This window comes from Loxodonta africana, chromosome 4 (genome assembly GCF_030014295.1).
Source record: "Loxodonta africana isolate mLoxAfr1 chromosome 4, mLoxAfr1.hap2, whole genome shotgun sequence".
Taxonomy (NCBI): domain Eukaryota; kingdom Metazoa; phylum Chordata; class Mammalia; order Proboscidea; family Elephantidae; genus Loxodonta; species Loxodonta africana.
In genome coordinates this window covers 146,623,959-146,643,982 of record NC_087345.1, presented here as the reverse complement: position 1 = coordinate 146,643,982, position 20,024 = coordinate 146,623,959, and the positions used below count along the sequence as shown (strand labels likewise).

The 20,024-nt window shown below is 39.8% G+C and overlaps 1 protein-coding gene across 1 annotated transcript in view; it reads left to right on the top strand.

The window, feature by feature from the left end:
* ITIH5 (inter-alpha-trypsin inhibitor heavy chain 5) overlaps positions 1 to 20,024 on the top strand; it is a 118,103-nt gene that overhangs the window by 15,902 nt on the left and 82,177 nt on the right. Inside the window, exons 3-4 of the mRNA XM_010590891.3 lie at positions 18,412 to 18,575; positions 19,645 to 19,746. Coding sequence (XP_010589193.2) covers positions 18,412 to 18,575; positions 19,645 to 19,746 — 266 coding nt within the window. The remainder of the gene's footprint in view (positions 1 to 18,411; positions 18,576 to 19,644; positions 19,747 to 20,024) is intronic.

Here is a 20,024-nt window from a genome sequence, read left to right as displayed (position 1 = left end):
TGGTAGTTCAATTTCTAGCTTTTTAAGGAAGTGCCAAATTGATTTCCAAAGTGTTTGTACCATTTTACATTCCCACCAGCAGTATATAAGTGTTCCAGTCTCTCCACAATGTGTTGTACATTTTTTTAAGGAACCCTGGTGGCGTAGTGATTAAAGAACTTGGCTACTAACCAAAAAGTTGGTGGTTTGAACCCACCATCCACTTGGTGGGAGAAAGATGTGGCAGTCTGCTTCCATAACGATTACAGCCTTAGAAACCCTATGGGGCTGTTCTGCTCTGTTCTGTAGGGTTGCTGTGTGTTGGAGTCGACTCGATGGCAGTAGGTTTTGGTTTTGGTTTGCACCTTTTTAACATGAAGTTTTACTTACCTATCCAGATGGCCCTGGTTTTTTTTCCAGCTGGTACCAGAATGATCTTTTCAGCAGTAGACCTGATGCCTCACCCTCTTCCTCAGATGTCTTCAATGACTCACCATCGCCTGTAGGATAAACTCAAGGACGTATATAAGGCCCTGCATGCCCTGCCTCCTGCCTGCTTCTGCTGGTTGTTTTAGTCTAGTCCAGGAATCACCTGATAATTCTCCTTACATTTTGTGCCTTAGCCATATCACAGTAACTGACTTCCCTAAATGTTCTATACTTAATGAGCAGATTTTGGAAGCCGATAGCTGTTACTCTCCCATCATTACCAGCTCATGGACCACAGGGATTTTCTTGATTTTATTCTGAATTAATTAAAAAAAAATTTTTTTTTAATTAGATACCATTTTTATGAAGCTCCCTAGCATCACAAAAAGAAAAATGCTTACATTTTGAAAAGTGGGGGTAGGCGATAATTGAATTTCATGTTTCTTCCCCTGTAAAGGTAATGAAATGTCGCTAAGTAGAATGTATTGCCGCAAATAGGTGGTTCAGAATTGATGCTATCATCTGTGTATAAAGAAAATCAAACCTGTTGCCATCAAGTCGATTCCTATTTATAGCAACCCTATAGGACAGAGTAGAACTGCCCCATAGGGTTTCCAAAGAGTGGCTGATGGATTCAAACTGCTGACCTTTTGGTCTTAACCTCTGTAGAGGGGTAAACTTATTTTCCTAAGGTGGCAAATACAGTACTCACTCAAGGCAGCATCTTTGTCTTGAAGTTTCTACTTCTTGTGATAACAACATGAGCTGTGTTGCTTTTTTCAAAAATGAGAGGCAGTAAGGTTTAGTAAAGAGCTTTGGACCAGGACCACCAGCTGCCAAGCTATAGCCATCTCTGTAAAATGTGGGAGCCTGAATTAAATTATTTCTAAGGCTCTCTACCACCTCCAAAGTAATTTATTCTAATGGTCACTAAATTATTGTTAGACCAGAATAAAACCACAGAAGGTTAATCTTCTGGGAAGAGGCATTGAGGGCTGGATTCTGGCAAATGCCACCTCACACATTTCTCAGTTACATTTCCAGGCGGCATCTTGGGTAATTTGGGACATCCTCTGGGTGGCTTGATTCTAAGTGACTCACATGAGTCATACATAAACCTTTGGTCCCTTGAGCAGCTAATTAAGACACTCCCTGCCTCAAACTACTTTTCCATCTGTTTAGCCTTTGTAGGAAAAATAATGAAGAAATTATATTATGTCACAGGAAGATTTGTTTTTGCCCCATTTTTCCAGTTGACACTCCAAAATGAAATAACTCATTAAATACAAATGCAGAAAGCATGTTGGATTTTTAAGAACTGTGCATTGGGAAAAATTGAAGCCATTCTTTTATATCCTTTCACGACGAATGTTCATGAAAGTTCTGTGCTTGGTTTTTAGTGTTGTTCACTTCATGAGTATTTTCCCTACTTGTCCAATATACTTCTCAAAATGTATTCTCCTTCCTAATTAAACTGGTCTATCCATTTTTTTTTTCCGGGAATGTACTATGTTCATTCCAGGGCTTCAAACCAGTTTGAACCGGTTCAGTTATGGCTGATGAAGCGAAATTGGAAGAGACCTGAATTGTTAACAGTTTGGGGGATCTGGAACAATAATCAGAATGGGAAAAATTACGGGTCAAACCTCTGGAATGGGAGGCTTCGATGAGATGTAGTGAGCCTTTTCAGGAGCCTGATGAATGAGATTATATTATTGTCAGGACTGTGGAGAGCGACACACATTGAAAGCTACATGGTAGGCTTTGAGTGGGGCACGCTGTTTCTGACTCTGCTTAAAATCTAACAGACGAGATTTGGTTGCTGTGTGATGTGTACACTGCCCTTGTTTTCTAAGAGGGAGATTAAGTTTCTAGCAGGGCTTTGACCTGTAATTTTCCCATTCCAGTTCATCCAAATTTAACAATTTGGGTCTGTTCTAGTATCGCTTCCTCGGCCATGACTGAACCGGGCAGAACTGGTTTGAAGCCCTGGTTCATTCCTACATCCATATCTTTTGTGTTATTAAAATGTTCTTTTCATTCTCTTTGACCACATATAAATTCTAAATGTGTTATAAAACCTTTTCTTACTCTTATAGACCTCACTGATTTGCCTTCTAAACTATGGAAACTCTTACAGTCAACAGATAATTAAGTGTTTGTAGTGTCCTGTGTCTTTTTTTATTGGTTTATATATGTTGTACTTTCTCCCCAAGTTGAAGTACCTTGAGAGAAAGAACTGTGTGTTCTATTTATTCCCAGTCCTTCATAGAGCTTAGTCTATAGTAGTGCTTAACAAATGTTGATTGATTACCGTTTCCTTTTCTTGAGAAATACATTTTCCTTTAATTGTTCAAGATTCAGAAAATTCAATTCCGTAAGTGTTTTTTAGATAATACTTTATCGTATTTTTGGTGGAAGTGTATACAGCAAAACAGGTTCTCAGTCAAACAATTTCTACACATACTGTCAGTGATATCGGTTACCTTCTTCATATTGTATCAACAGTCTCATTATTTCCATTCTAGTTGTTCTGTTCCCATTTGTCTTGGAGACCACAACCTCCTCATCTATGCTTTAGAGTATTTGTTCACCATTTGGTCTTATTTGGATGCTTTTTTAAAAGGGCGCAGTACTCAAGGTTGATATTCATTGCTTTAGGGGCTAACCTCCTATTTAGCTAAAATGTGACTTGGGACAGTTTCAGTTCAAGGCTTAAAGTATAAAAAAACATCTCAGGGTAATAGTCCCAGGGTCCCCTCCTGTCTCAGTGGGTCCATTAAGTCTGGATTTTTTGAAAGTTTTAAGTTCTCTTCTGTATTTTTCTCCCTTTCTATCGAGATCTGTCTTTTGTGGTCCTGATCAGAATGTTTGGTATTGGTAGCTGGGCACCATCTAGTTCTTCTGGTCTCAGGGTAGAGGCGACTGTGGTTCATGTAGACAATTAGTCCTGTAGACTGGTTCCTTCACTGAGTCTTGGGTTTCCTTCTTTCTCTTTAGCTCCAGATGAGTAGAGACCAAGAGCTGTATCTTAGCTGGCTGTTTGTAAGCTTTTAAGACCCCAGATGCTACTCACCAAACTAGGATGTAGAACATAAACTTTATGAACTATATTATGCCATTTGACCAAATTGTCCCATGAGACTATGACCCTAAGAGTTCAAACTCAGAAAACAGATCCGGTGAGGTGATTGGCTATGTCTAAGAAGTATCATTTTCTGGGACCCTTATTTGGTTCGTTGTGTATATATGTTTTATACATATATATATATATATACATGCACACACACATACATATATATGTATGTATATACATATATATACTTATGTACGTATATGTACATACATATAAACACACGTGTATTTTGGTTGTTGCAAAATTATATGTAACATAGCATTTGCCTAAACATCCTTATTTATGTGTGTGTGTATAACCTAGTGGCATCAGTTATCTTGGTTAAGCTGTGTACACGTCTGCCATATTCAGTACTGCTTTTTCTATCACCATAAGGAAAAAGTAACTACTGTCTAAAGAATGAATCCCCCTCCCCACCCCCACCTTCACTCTTGGTAACCACCAATGGACACTGGTCTCTGTATATATAGCTGTACTTGTCACTTTATAAAAGTGAGATCATTCAATATTTGCTCTTTTATGATTGACTTATTTTGCTTAGCATAACGTCCTCTAGGTTCATCCGTGTTCCAAGATGTTTCAAGAACTCATCGTTCTTTATTGCTGCATAGTATTCCATTATTTTGTACCACATTTTGTTTATCCATTCATCCACTGATAGACACTTAAGCTGTCCATGAATTTTTTTTGGGTTTTACTCTATGCTAAGAGTTGGTGGCGCCGTCCTTAAATTCTCAAGCACGCAGCTGCTAACCAAAAAGCTGGGGATTCAGACTCGCCCAGCTACTCCTCAGGAGAAGGACCTGGTGATCTGCTTCTGTAAAGATTACAGCCTAGAAAACCCTATGAGGAAGTTCTATTCTGTCACATGTGGTCTGTATGAGTTGTAATCCACCTGATAGCACCTAACAACAACAAGAGATGTGAGTGAAAAACAAAACAACAATAATAAGTCATGGTCCTTGTCTTCCTTGTGTTTATAGTCTAGTAGATTCTGGGGTGCAGGATGCATAGGGAGGAATAGATTTGTATATAGCTGATTCTAATATGTTATAGACAAGAGTACTGTAACAGACAGGCAAGGGCTATGGCCTGTAAGTAATAACAGAGGCTTCTGTGGGAAAATAGTAACTGGGTAGAAGCAGTAAAACTGAAATAACCTCTTGAATCTTTCCTCAGTCTGTCTCTTGGGCCCATAAACTATGCTTCATATTCCTGATGTAATATTTTGGAAAATTCTGCTACATCTTTGATCTTAATTTAAAGCAAAAGAAGGTATTCTAAGAGTTAAACTAAGTATTTTGTTGGGTGTCTTCTAATTTTCACACTTTGGGTTCAATGAAATCTTATGTCATAAATAAGAACAAATCAACATGATATCAAAAATAGTCTCAAGTGTACCAAATGAAGAAGAGGTTTTATTTTTTTCGATAGTACTAGGCAAGGACTGTCTACTGAAAGAGCTAAACTTTCATTTGGAATGCTGTGCAGCTAGAGCTGTAAACTTCTGTTTATCTAAGATGTAAACTTAAATAATGAGCCCTCCCCCCCAACTAATACTCTACTTTTCTGTAAGAGAGTTAAGTGATAAGTTGATAGGAAGAATTTTTGGAAAATGTCAGAATATGACAATGGACAGAATGCATTCAGCTGCAGAGGCAAATCTAAGGTGTGGTAGGGATGGCACGTATCCTGGGCACCACTTGAAGGGGGTGCCACTAAGCAGTTTCTACTAACCATCACTGTTTCCATCATCAGCTATGAAAGATCATATAGTGCCATAAGGTATTAAGTGAAAGATGAGCAAGGTTGACCTGTATTTTTGAGCTGATATTATGACAATTATCTAAACAATGGGTGTCAGATGTTTGGATGGGCGTGCAATTTTGGTGCTGGCCATAGGCACTGTTTTTCATAGATAGGCCTCTGGTTTAATGTCCCATCTCTTGAACCGAATGGGTGATAACTGTGGTTCACAAGTGAGTTTTGAATCCACAACGAAGACTTACATTTAATGTAGTTTTGGAGTTGTGTATTTTATTGCTTGTCTAACAGTTGTCCGTGCGGAAGGCCTTGGGCAACCAGGCTGTCTCTGGAATCCTTTTATGAAAGAGAATTCGGTGTCAATTACCTAAGACTTCTGGCTGGATTTTATGTTGGTAAGTGAGGGAAGACTACAGCCTTCACTATGGATTATATCTCAACATAAAACAAAAATCCTCACAATTGGACCAATAAGCGACATAATGTTATACAGAGAAAATATTGAAGTTGTCAACAATTTCATTTTTCTTGGATCCACAATCAACACCTAAGGAAGCAGCAATCAAGAAATCAAACAATGTATTGCATTGGGTAAATCTGCTGCAAAAGACCTCTTTAAAATGTTGAAAAGCAAAGATGTCACTTTGAGGACTAAAGGTGCACCTGACCAAGCCATGGTACTTTCAGTTGCTTCATATGCATGTGAAAGCTAGAGGGTGAATAAGGAAGACTGAAGAAGAACTGATGCGTTTAAGTGATGGTGTTGGCAAAGAATATTGACTATACCGTGGACTGCCAAAAGAATGAACAAATCTGTCTTGGAAGAAGTACAGTCAGAATGCTCCTTAGAAAGAAGCAAGGATGGTGAGACTTCGTATCCTGTACTTTATACATGTTATTAGGAGGAACCAGTCCCTGGAGAAGTACATTATGCTTGGTAAAGTGGAGGGTCAGTGAAAAAGAGGAAGACCCTTAACGAGATGGATTGACACAGTGGCTACAGCAGTGGACTCAAACATAGCAAAGATTGTGAGAATGGCACAGGATTGGGCAGTGTTGTGTTCTGTTGTACGTAGGGTCACTATGAGTCAGAACTGACTTGACGGCACCTAACAACAACAACAAAGTGAAGGAGAATGGACTTGAAAGCCTTTTTTTCTTGATGGTTTTTCCTTATAATTGATACTGTAATCTCTTCCAGAAAGATTTCAAAGGCATTTATAAATATGCAGAAATCTAGTTTACAAAACAGTGTGTAGAGATCAGAAATAGTATGGAGTTTGAAATAACGAATAGGAACATGTTTAAACAAAGGTAATTTAGTAAGTGTGTCTATCAGTTTGTCGTACTGTGGTGGCTTGCGTGTTGCTGTGATACTGGAAGCGTTTCCACTAGTATTTCAAATGCCGGCAGGGTCATCCTTGGTAGACAAGTTTCAGCGGAGCTTCCAGACTAAGACAGACTAAGAAGAAGGACCTGGCAGTCTACTTCTGAAAAAAATTGCCCAGTGAAAACTTTATGAATAGCAGTGGAATGCTTTCTGATACAGTGCCAGAAGACAAGCCTCTCATGTTGGAAGGCACTCAAAATATGACTGGGGAAGAGCTGCCTCCTCAAAGTTGAGTTGAGCTTAATGACATGGATGGAGTCAAGCTTTCGGGACCTTCATTTGCTGATGTGGCACTACTCAGAATGAGAAGAAAAGCTGCAAACATCCGTTTAATGATCAGAATGTGGAATGTATGAAGTATGAATCTAGGAGAATTGGAAGTTGTCAGAAATGAAATGAAATGCAGAAAGGTCAATATCCTAGGTATTAATGAGCTGAAATGGACTGGTATTAGCCATTCTGAGTTGGACAGCCATATGGTCTACTGTGTCGGGAATGACAAATTGAAGAGGAAAGGCATTGCATTCCTCGTCAAGAAAAACATTTCAAGATCTATCCTGAAGTACAATGCTGTCAGTAATAAGATAATATTCATATGCCTACAAGGAAGACCAGTTAATACTATTAGTCAAATTTATGCACCAACCACTAATGCTAAAGGTGAGGAACTTGAAGATTTTTTACCAGCTTCTGCAGTCTGAAATTGATCAAACATACACTCAAGATGCAGTGATAATTACTGGTGATTGGAATGCAAATGTTGGAAACTAAAAAGAAGGACTGGCAGTTAGAAAATATGGCCTTGGTGATAGAAATGATGCTGGAGATTGCATAATAGAATTTTGCGAGACCAACGACTTCTTTACTGTAAATACCTCTTTTCAACAACATAAACAGAGTCTATACATGTAGATCTCACTGGATGGAATACACAGGAATCAAATCGATTATGTCTGTGGAAAGAGATGTTGGAAAAGCTCATTATTATCCATCAGAACAAGGCCAGAGGCTGACTTCTGAACAGACCCTCAATTGCTGATGTGCAAGTTCAAGCTGAAGTTGAAGAAAATTAAAACAAGTCCATGAGAGCCAAAATGTGACCTTAAGTATATACCACCTGAATTTGGAGACCATCTCAAGAATAGATTTGACACATTGAACACTAATGACCAAAGACCAGACGAGTTATGGAACGACAACAAGGACATCATACATGAAGAAAGTAATAGGTCATTAGAAAGACAGGAAAGAAAGAAAAGACCAAACGGATGCCAGAAGAGATTCTGAAACTTGCTCTTGAATATAGGGTTGCGAAAGTGAATGGAAGAAATGATGAAGTAAAAGAGCTGAACAAAAGATTTTAAAGGGCAGCTTGAGAAGACAAAGTAAAATATTATAATGATATGTGAAAAACCTGGAGTTAGAAAACCAAAAGGGAACAACAGACTCGGTATCTCTCAAGTTGAAAGAACCAAAGAAAAAACTCAAACCTGAAGTTGCAATGGTGAAGGATTCTATGGGCAAAATACTGATCGATGCAGAAAGCATCAAAAGAAGATGGAAGGAATACACGGAGTCACTGTACCAAAAACAATTGGTTTATGTTCAGCCGTTTCAGGAGGTAGCCTATGACTAAGAACCGATGGTACTGAAGGAAGAGGTCTAAGCTAGACTGCAGGCATTGGCAAGAAACGAGGGTCCAGGAATTGACGGAATACCAATTGAGATGTTTCAACAGATGGATGCAGCACTGGAGGTACTCACTTGTCTATGCCAGGAAATTTGGAAGACAGCTGCCTGGTAAACCGATTGGAAGAGATCCATGTTTTTGCCCATTCCAAAGAAAGGTGATCCAACAGAATGTGGAAATTATCAAACAATATCATTAATATCACACACAAGTAAAATTTTGCTAAAGATCTTTCAAAAGCAGTTACAGCAGTACATCGACAGGGAACTGTCAGAAATTCAAGCCAAATTCAGAAGAGGATGTGGAATGAGGGCTACCATTACTGATGTCAGATGAGTCTTGGCTGAAAGCAAAGAATACCGGAAAGATGTTTACCCGTGTTTTATTGACTAAGTAAAGGCATTCGACTATGTGGATCATAACAAATTATGGATAACATTGGGAAGAATGGAAATTCCAGAACACTTAATTGTGCTTATGCAGAACCTGTACAAATGTCAAGAATCAGTCATTCGAACAGAGCAGGGGGGTACTGCATGGTTTAAAATCAAGAAAGGTGGGCTTCAGGATTGGTGGAAGACTCATTAACAACCTGTGATGTGCAGATGACACAACCCTGCTTTCTGAAAGTGAAGAAGACTTGACACACTTACTGATGAAAATCAAAGGCTACAGCCTTCAGTATGGATTACACCTCAACATGAAAACAAAAGTCCTCACAACTGGACTAATAAGCAGCATCATGTTAAATGGAAAAAAGATTGAAGTTGTCAAGGATTTCATTTTACTTGGATCCACCATGAAGCCCATGGAAGGAGCAGTCAGGAAACCAAACAGCGTATTGCATTGGGCAGATCTGCTACAAAAATGTCTTTAAAATATTAAAAAGCAAAGATGTCACTTTGAGGATTAAGGCGTGCCTGATCCAAGCTGCGATATTTTCAATTGCCTCACATGCATGTGGAAGCTGGACAATGAATAAAGAAGACTGAAAAAGAATTGATGCATTTGAATTATGGTGTTGGTGAAGAATATTGAATATACCATGGACTACAAGAAGAACGAACAAGCCGCCTTGGAAGAAATACAGCCAGAGTGCTGTATTTGGAAGTGAGGACGGTGAGACTTCGTCTCACATCCTTTAGGCATGTTATCAGAAGGAACCAGGCCCTAGAGAAGGACATCACGCTTGGTCAAGTAGAGGGTCAGCAAAAAAGAGGAAAACCCTTGATGATATGGATTGACACAGTGGCTGCAACTGTGGGCTCAAACATAGCAGCAATTGTGAGGATGGTGCAGGACAGGGAAGTGCTTCATTTCGCTGTACATAGGGTTGCTGTGAGTCAGAATCGACTTAATAGCACCTAACAACAATATTTTAAGAGGAAAATCTAAAAAAAAAAAAATCTATTCCCAGAAACAACATGAACACTTTTTCTCAATTCATGGATTTATTCACTTTAGCATTTCATTTTGAAAAATGATGATGTATACATTTTAATTAAAAAAAACCAAACAGGTTGCCATGCTTCTAAGATCATTGTTATTACCATCCTCAAAATAACTTCCGTTGTCTTTCCTGGAAAATATTGAATGTTTTCAATGAGCTCATTTAACAGAAAGATTTGGTATCACCACATGTGAAATCTCTTTTTAATCCAGATCACTTCTAGACAGACAGATTTTGTTGTAAAGAGACTAGATTTTCGTTAGAGAATATTCTGCAATCTAGTTTTTCTGAATTTGGGGACACTTTCTTAAAACCCAAGTTAAAACATTTTCTGTGGTTTTATTTCTTATTTTTGGCTTTGTCTTTGATTCATGGATCTCGGAAGTGAACATGATCTTAGTGATTTATTCAAGGCCTCTCAATTTACAGATGAGAAAATGTACGAGGAGGGCCATTTCATCACATTAAGATAAACAAAACAAAACAAAACAAAACCGTTGCCATCCAGTTAATGCCGACTCATAGCAACCCTATAGGAGAGAGTAGAGCTGCCCTACAGAGTTTCCAATGCTGTAAATATTTACGAAAGCAGGCTGCCACATCTTTCTGCCATGGGGTGGCAGGTGGCTTTAAACCACCAACCTTTCAGTTAGTAGCTGAGCACTTAACCGTTGTGCTGCTAGGGCTTCCTTTACTTTAAAATAGTGGTTCTCAAATCTGACCTTCAGAATCCCTTGGAGGATTTGTTAAAGCACAGATTGCTGGACCACATCCCCTGAATTTCGGATTCTGTAAGTTTGTAATGGGGTCCGAGTATGCATTTCTACCAAGTTTCTAGGTAATGCCAATGCTGCTGGCCTGGGGACCACACTCTGAGAATCATTACTTTGAGATAGTTCCTCTTCAGATCAAATCAAAGAGCTCACTTTCCTCTTTTAGGTGAAAATTTTTCAGATACTTTGAGATGTTCTTTTTTTCCAATTCGATCATTGTTTAAACTGAACTCTATATGTTTATATCTTTCCAGCTTTCTAAGAAAGATACACATACTCCTAATTTTTTTCCCTAAGCTTGTTCTCTTTTGTCATTATTTTGTTGAGTCACTAAGAGTGAAAGCCCAGCCACAAAATGTCAGAAAGATGAATAATCCTTAGAGCTTGCATCTAAGACCCCACCCGTTCTCTGGCTTCACTTCTGTGTTTGGCTCCTGCAGCTCACCCTCTTGTGGGTGTTTGAGTGTGCATTCTCTCACATGTATTGTACTGAATAAATCTCAGCTCCACTTCTCTAATACATTGTGTAAATATCTCTTAAGCTTTTTATAGTTGTATGTGTAGAGCATGATTTGACTCAAACATCTTGAGTAAATATTTGTTTAAGTAGAATAACCCTTTATGGTAACTCCTTTGAAACAGGGTTTATTATCATCTTTGTATATCACAGGAGCAATACCCCTTGGCATAAATTAATAAAGCAGGTGAGGGCTGAAATACACATTGACCATGGAGGCCACAGTACCAGTGGAATGGAGGAGAATCCTATCAGAGTAGCCCCGTTCCAGTCAATACTCATTTATTGAGAGCCTGTTATGGGCCAAAGACCATGCTGGGATTTGAGTACAAGATGATTAGTAAGACATGTCCACCAAGTGTTGACAGGCAGCACAGTATAATGGTGAAAGTGTGAACTTTGAAGCATGTCTTAGTTATTTAGTGCCACAATAGCAGAAATACCACAAGTGGGTGCCTTTAACCAACATATATTTATTTTCTTATGGTTTAGGAGGCTACAAATCCGAAATTAAGGCACCAGCTCTAGGGGAACGCTGTCTCACTCTGTTGGCTCTGGGAGAAGGTTCTTGTCTCTTTCTGAGCTTCTGCTTCTGGGCAATCTTCTTGTGCTTGGCATCTCTCTTTCCCTGTCTCTCCCAGCTAGCTTGTGGCTGATCTCTTATATCTCAAAAGAAATTGACTCAAGGTACACTTTAGATGAATCCTATCTTATTGACAGCAAAGAAAACTTATTCTCAAATGGGATTATAACCACAGGCATAGAGATTAGGATTTACAGCACATATTTTGGAGGGACACAGTTCAATCTATAACATTCCAAAATTCATGTCCTTGCCACATGCAAAATGCATTCACCCCATCATCCCAAATCTCTTAAGTCAACTCCAAGTCCAAAATATAATGTTCTGAATCATCTAAATCAAGTATGGGTAAGACCCTAGGCATATTCCATCCTGGGACAAAATTCCTCTTCATTTGTGAACCTGTGAAATCTACAATACAAGTTATTGTTTTCCAAAATGCAATGGTAGAACAGGCACAAGGTAGACATTTCCATTACAAATGGAAGAAATCGAAGGGAAAGAAGTGATAGTGGACACCAAGCAAGCCCCAAACCCAACATAACAATTTACATTAGTTCTCAAGGCTTGAAAATAATTCTCTGTTCTTTGGGACCATCTGTCTGGGTAAGGACCCTACCCTCTAGACTCTGGGTGTTGGCTACGCCCTCTGGATTCTGGGTGGAGGCTCTTCAGCCTTGGGCTTCAGCTCCACCTTCCAAGCCCACTGGGATGGCAACCCCATCCCCTTGGCTCGGGCAGGCCCTGTTCTTCTGCCCCTTGGGCATGGCAGCCCTGCCCCCTCAGCTTTGAGTGGTGGCCCCACCCCCCGGCACATCTTACAGCAGCCCCATACTCCAGACCTGAGTTGGCGAAGATCTGACTCTTTGAAACCTAGAAGGCTACAGCCCCACCCTTTAAGATCCAGGAGACTATGGCCCCACCCTTTGAAACCAAGAAGGCCTTGCTTCCCAGGCTCCTTCCAACAGTTCTGCTGATCTTTTAGGTGCCCCAGGGATGGTCCTTTTCATTTTTTGGAGGACAACAAATGTAACTCCTTTGGCCCATTTCCTGCCTGTAGAATTTCAAGAGGCACACAGTGTTCCTTCCTTTTGTTCTTTCTCTGTCCATTTCAGTCTAAGCTGATGAGTTTTCTGCTGTGGTAGTTGGTTAGATCCGTCAGTCAAAGGCTTAATCTCTTTAACAAAAGACTGTGTCGCCATGTCCTTGGTGTCCTTAGTTTCTACAACAGAATTTTCCAAATCTTTAAGTTCTGTTTTCATTTTGCACAGTTGATTTTTAAGTCTGTCTTTTTCCTCTTGCATTTTACTATAAGCAGCAAGGAAAAACTGTGTGACTCCGTTAAGATTGTGCTTAGAAATCCCCTCAGCCAGATATCCATGTTCATCACTTACAAGTTCTACCTTCCACCAAACATTTGAACATAATTCAGACAAGTTCTTTGCCACTGCATAAAAAGCACTGCATTTTCTCCATTGTCCAATCACATGTTCATCATTTTCTTTTAAAGCCTTACGAGACATTTCTAGGAACATTCTGTGGCTGGTGCCATATATGTTCTCTAAGACAAGAGAGACTTTATCTGTAGCTGTCCTCACTTCCTTCTGAGCCCTCACCAGAATTGCCTTTGATGTCCGTAATTCTACCAGCAGCATCTTGGAGGATATCTAGGCTTTTACTATTGTTGTTGTTTGTTGTTAGGTGCCGTCGAGTCAGTTCCGACTCATGGCGACCTTATGCACAACAGAACGAAACACTGCCTGTTCCTGAGCCATCCTTACAATCGTTATGCTTGAACTCATTGTTGTAGCCACTGTGTCAATCCACCTTGTTGAGGGTCTTCCTCTTTTCTCTTGACCCTGTACTCTGCCAAGCATGATGTCCTTCTCCAGGGACTGATCCCTCCTGACAACATGTCCAAAGCATGTAAGACGCAGTCTCGCCATCCTTGCCTCTAAGGAGCATTCTGGCCGCACTTCTTCCAAGATAGATTTGTTTGTTCTTTTGGCAGTCCATGGTATGTTCAATATTCTTCACCAACACCACAATTCAAAGGTGTCAACTATTCTTTGGTCTTCCTTATTCACTGTCCAGCTTTCACATGCATATGATGCGATTGAAAACACCATGCTTGTGTCAGGCGCACCTTAGTCTTCAGGGTGACATCTTTGCTCTTCAACACTTTGAAGAGGTCCTTTGCAGCAGATTTGCCCAATGCAATGTGTCTTTTGATTTCTTGACTGCTGCTTCCATGGCTGTGGATTGTGGATCCAAGTAAAATGAAATCCTTGACAACTTCAATCTTTTCTCCATTTATCATGATGTTGCTCATTGGTCCAGTTGTGAGGATTTTTGTTTTCTTTATGTTGAGGTGTAATCCATACTGAAGGCTGTGGTCTTTGATCTTCATTAGTAAGTGCTTCAAGCCCTCTTCACTTTCAGCAAGCAAGGTTGTGTCATCTGCATACAGCAGGTTGTTAATGAGTCTTCCTCCAATCCTGATGCCCTGTTCTTCTTCATATAGCCCAATTTCTTGTATTATTTGTTCAGCATACAGATTAAATAGGTATGGTGAAGGAATACAACCCTGACGCACACCTTTCCTGACTTTAAACCAATCAGTATCCCCTTGCCCTATCTGAACAACTGCCTTTTGATCTCTGTAAAGGTTCCTCATGAGCACAATTAAGTGTTCTGGAATTCCCATTCTTCACAGTGTTATCCATAGTTTGTTATGATCCATATAGTCGAATGCCTTTGCATAGACAATAAAACACAGGTAAACATCCTTCTGGTATTCTCTGCTTTTAGCCAGGATCTGTCTGACATCAGCAATGATATCCCTGGTTCCACGTCCTCTTCTGAAACCGGCCTGAATTTCTGGCAGTTCCATGTCGCTGTACTGCTGCAGGCACTTTTGAATGATCTTCAGCAAAATTTTGCTTGCGTCTGATATTAATGATATTGTTCTATAATTTCCACATTCGGTTGGGTCACCTTTCTTGGGAATAGGCATAAATATGGATCTCTTCTGATCAGTTGGCCGGGAAGCTGTCTTCCATATTTCTTGGCATAGACAAGTGAGCACCTCTAGCGCTGCATCTGTTTATTGAAACATCTCAATTGATATTCCATCAATTCCTGGAGCCTTGTTTTTTGCCAATGCCTTCAGAGAAGCTTGGACTTCTTCCTTCAGTACCATTGGTTCCTGATCATATGCCACCTCTTGAAATGGTTGAATATTGACTAATTCTTTTTGGTGTAATGACTGTGTATTCCTTCCATCTTCTTTTGATGCTTCCTGTGTCATTTAATATTTACCCCATGGAATCCTTCACTATTGCAACTCCAGGCTTGAATTTTTTCTTCAGTTCTTTCAGCTTGAGAAACGCCGAGCGTGTTCTTCCCTTTTGGTTTTCCATCTCCAACTCTTTGCACATGTCATTATAATACTTTACTTTGTCTTCTCAAGAGGCCCTTTGAAATCTTCTGTTCAGTTCTTTTACTTCATCAATTCTTCCTTTTGCTTTAGCTGCTCGATGCTTAAGAGCAAGTTTCGGAGTCTCCTCTGACATCCATCTTGGTCTTTTCTTTCTTTCCTGTCTTTTCAGTGACCTCTTGCTTTCTTCATGGATGATGTCCTTCCACAGCTCGTCTGGTCTGCAGTCACTAGTGTTCAATCTGTCAAATCTGTTCTTCAGATGGTCTCTAAATTCAGGTGGGATATACTCAAGGTCATATTTTGGCTCTCGTGGACTTGCTCTGATTTTCTTTCGTTTCAGCTTGAACTTGCATATGAGCAATAGATGGTCTGTTCCACAGTCGGCCCCTGGCCTTGTTCTGACTGATGATATTGAGCTTTTCCATTGTCTCTTTCCACAGATGTAGTCAATTTCATTTCTGTGTGTTTCATCTGGCGGGGTCCATATGTACAGTTGCCGTTTATGTTGGTGAAAATGTATTTGCAATGAAGTCGTTGGTCTTGCAAAATTCTATCATTCGATCTCCAGCATTGTTTCTATCACCAAGGCCATATTTTCCAACTACTGATCCTTCTTCTTTGTTTCCAACTTTCGCATTCTAATTGCCAATAATTTTCAATGCATCTTGATTGCATGTTCGATCAATTTCAGACTGCAGAAGCTGATAAAAATCATCTATTTCTTCATCTTTGGCCCTAGCGGTTGGTGCGTAAATTTGAATAATAGTCGTATTAACTGGTCTTCCTTGTAGGCGTATGGATATTATCCTATCTCTGAACAGTGTTGTTACTTCAGGATAGATCTTGAAACGTTCTTTATGATGTTGAATGCAACACCATTCCTCTTCGAGTTATCATTCCCAGCATAGTAGACTATGTGATTGTGTGATTCACAATGGCCAATACCAGTCCATTTCAGCTCGCTAATGCCTAGGATATCGATGTTTATGCGTTCCATTTCATTTTTGACGATTTCCAATTTTCCTAGATTCATACTTGGTACATTCCAGGTTCTGATTATTAATGGATTATTAATGGATGTTTGCAGCTGTTTCTTCTCATTTTGAGTCATGCCACATCAGCAAATGAAGGTCCCGAAAGCTTTACTCCATCCATGTCATTAAGATCGACTCTACTTTGAGGAGGCAGCTCTTCCCCAGTCATCTGGGGAGCTCATCTTCCAGCACTATATCAGACAATGTTCCGCTGCTATTCATAAGGTTTTCACTGGCTAATGCTTTTCAGAAGTAGACTGCCGGGTCCTTCTTCCTAGTCTGTCTTAGTCTGGAAGCTCAGCTGAAAACCTGTCCTCCATGGGTGACCATGCTGGTATCTGAATACCAGTGGCATAGCTTCCAACATCACAGCAACACACAAGCCCCCACAGTACGACAAACTGAGAGACACCTTAAAACTCTTCCAGCTTCCATCCATTACTCAATTCTAAAATCCCTTCCACATTTTACGTATCTGTTACAGCAGCACCGCACTCTTCTGGTACCAAATTTTGTCTTAGTTATCTAGTGCTGCTGTAACAGAAATAACACAAGTGGGTGGCTGTAACAAACAGAAATTTATTTTCTCAAGTTTAGGAGGCTAGAAGTCGAAATTCAGCGTGCTGGTTCTAGGGAAGCCTTTCTGTTTCTGCTGGCTCTGGAAAAAGGTCTTTGTCCTCTTTTGAGCTTCTCTTCCTGGGCAATCTTCATGTGCTTGATATTTCTTTTTCCCGTCTCTCCTTGCTAGCTTGCGTTTAACCTCCTTTATATTTTGAAAGAAATTGACTCAATGTACACCCTACAGGATCCTATCTTATTAACATAAGAAAGAAAACCCATTCCCAAATGGGATTATAACCACAAGCATAGAGGTTAGGATTTACAACACATATTACTGGGGGACACAATTCAATCCCTAACAGAGCATGTGGAACTGGGTTCGAATCCCATTCCTACTACTTAGTGGCTTGGATCAATATGTAACCTCTCTAAGCTTTATCTATGAAAGGAGAATAAAAACACCAAATTCATTTGTCTTTCCCAAGACTATAATGGGATAATTCATGTAAATTGCTTAGTCAGTTCCTGGAATGAAGCAATCACTCAGCAGTGGCTTTACTCATTAGTGTTTCCTTCTTCATGCTTCTGCTACGTTCTTGGTAGCAGAAGATGTAACACTGTTGTGAAAGCTAGAAAAAATACTGAATAGTTCTAACAAGCTTCTAAACTCATACCATCTAGCTACTGCCTTTATAAGGAGCTTTTGGGATACATTTAATTAGCACCAAACTTGTTGCCGTCAAATCGTTTCCAACTCATAGCAACCGTATAGGACCGAGTAGAACTGTCCCATAGGATTTCCAAGGAGCAGCTGGTGGATTCCAACTGCTGAACTTCTGGTTAGCAGCTGTAGCTCTTAACCACTGCGCCACCAGGGCTCCTTAATTAGCACAGAAATAGACTTCCCTTTTTCTGAGTTCTAATTCCCCAAATCCTTTCTTGAGTCAGTATTGATCCTATGTTACAACAATGTGATTGTAGTCCAGATGAAATAACCCTAGCTTACAGTCCCTCTGGAAACCCTGGTGGTGTAGTGGCTAAGTGCTACGGCTGCTAACCAAAGGGTTGGCAGTTTAAATCCGCCAGGCGCTCCTTGGAAACTCTATGGGGAAGTTCTACTCTGTCCTATAGGGTCGCTATGAGTCGGAATCAACTCGACAGCAACAGGTTTGGTTTTGGGTTTTAATGGTTCCTCTGAATGGATGTTGAAACAGATTTGAAAATATGAGAATTTCTTTAGGAGTGTTCTGATATTTTAATCAATTCAGTGATATTGTAAATGTGATCTAAAGTTTCTAACAGAAAAGAATTATATATTTAACATACTTTCCTTCTAAAACTCAATTATTTTATTAAAGTGTTTAAGCAATGTGTATTCTCTGTTAAATTGGAAATCTCCACTGTGTTGTTTTGTTAAAGGTAGGTTAAAAGATTTACTTCTATGTCAAGAATTGGGTGTTCCACCAAAGTTGTCTTACAAGCGGAGGGAATAAAACATAGGAAAATCAGAAGACAAAGAAAGAAGAAAGGAACGATAGGCCAAAGGTTCCCAAATTGAAGAATATTTCCCTTATGGGGAAAAAAACCCCCACATCTACCCCAAAATATTTTGTCATATGCTGTAGTGCATCACCAAGAATACTGTGTGTTTCAATTCCAACAGAAAACCAAACCCCTGATGACAGAATTTTCTGTGAAGTCGACCATTATTTCTCGTTATGCCTTCACTACGGTTTCCTGCAGAATGCTGAATAGAGCTTCGGAGGACCAGGAAGTTGAGTTCCAGATGCAGATTCCAGCAGCATCTTTCATCACCAACTTCGTTATGTAGGTGACAGACACACTGGACGAAAGTCTTGGAATGAAGATTTCTATGTGGGTGGTCAAGGTCATCCTGAGATAATGTGAAGTCCAAGAGCCTGTCTTTGTACTGAGAATTTGTATCCCAGAGTGGATTATACAGTGAAACCTGTGAGAGCCAGAACTTGATGGGACTGCCTTGTTTTTCTGGGTCTTGCAAGTTTTCTGCCTTTGATAGGGAAATATTTGAGTTTTCCTTCTCCAACAGGTATCTGTCTTTCACAGGTTTTACTGTATATGATTCCTTCTGTGCTCCCTCCCCTCCTCCTTTCCTCTCTCGCCTCCTCCTTTCCTCCTTCCCTATCTCCCTCCCTCTTTTCCTCCCTTCTGTCCCTCCAGCCCTCCTCCTTCCCACCTGTAAATATTTAGTGAGTGCCCACTATGGGCTAGACACTCTTCCAGGTGATGGGTATATTGCTATGAAAAAGATAATGTTACTCCACTCCAGGAATTCCATTTGGGGAGAAACAGTCAATAACCTAGGAAACAAATCAACACATGAGATAATTTCAGATGGTAGTGTATGTTATAAAGATGACAGAGCAGCAAGTAGGATTGAGAGGAGATTCTTTAGATAGGGGAGTCAGGGAGGGAGCTCAGAGAACATGATGGTTCAGATCTGAAGGGTGAGATAACATGAAACCGTTGATATACTAGGTTAAATATATCTCTTCTTTTGTTCTGAACTAAGCAGAAAAGATTTGTGACATAGGGTTGGTGTTAGGGTTTAATTTTCAGCTTGGGCAAGATTCAAGCTGATGAGTCTTCATGGAAGTTTGTTTGAGCGGGTGTGATTTACTCCTACAGAATCACAGAGGCACAGTGGGTTGGGTCTTCCCATTCAGACCTGTTGAAAATTGCCCTAGGATGAAATGAATGATTCAAGCATTGTGCCCTGGTCTGGAATGCTTTCTTTCTGTATATCCAAGAGGCAAATAAAAATATTTTGTAAGGTTGTCGTAGTTATGAGAGCCATGTTTGAATTTGTCTTGGAACTAACTGCAAGCTGGTAACACAGCTATCTCTTGTGTTTCAGGCTTGTTGGAGACAAGGTTTATCAGGGTGAAATTACAGAAAAAGAAAAGAAAAATGGCGATAGGGTAAAAGAGGAAAGGAATAAAACCACAGAAGACAATGGGTAAGTGCCACTTAATTAAAGAATTAAAGAATAAAATTGTCTACCCCTTTGCCTACTCATCTCTTCCTCATCCCTTCCTCCAAGTATTTATTTTTAACAGAATTTTTTTATCAATGTAATTTTATCAATATGGTTAATATTGATATAGGAGATAAGGATTTATAATGAAAAGGAACATTTTGCCTCTCTTATTTCTCAATTCTTACTTCGTAGAAGCATCCAATTCTAATTTTTCTGTATTTAGTTTTCTTCAGAGTTACCTTCTTAACTCCAAATAT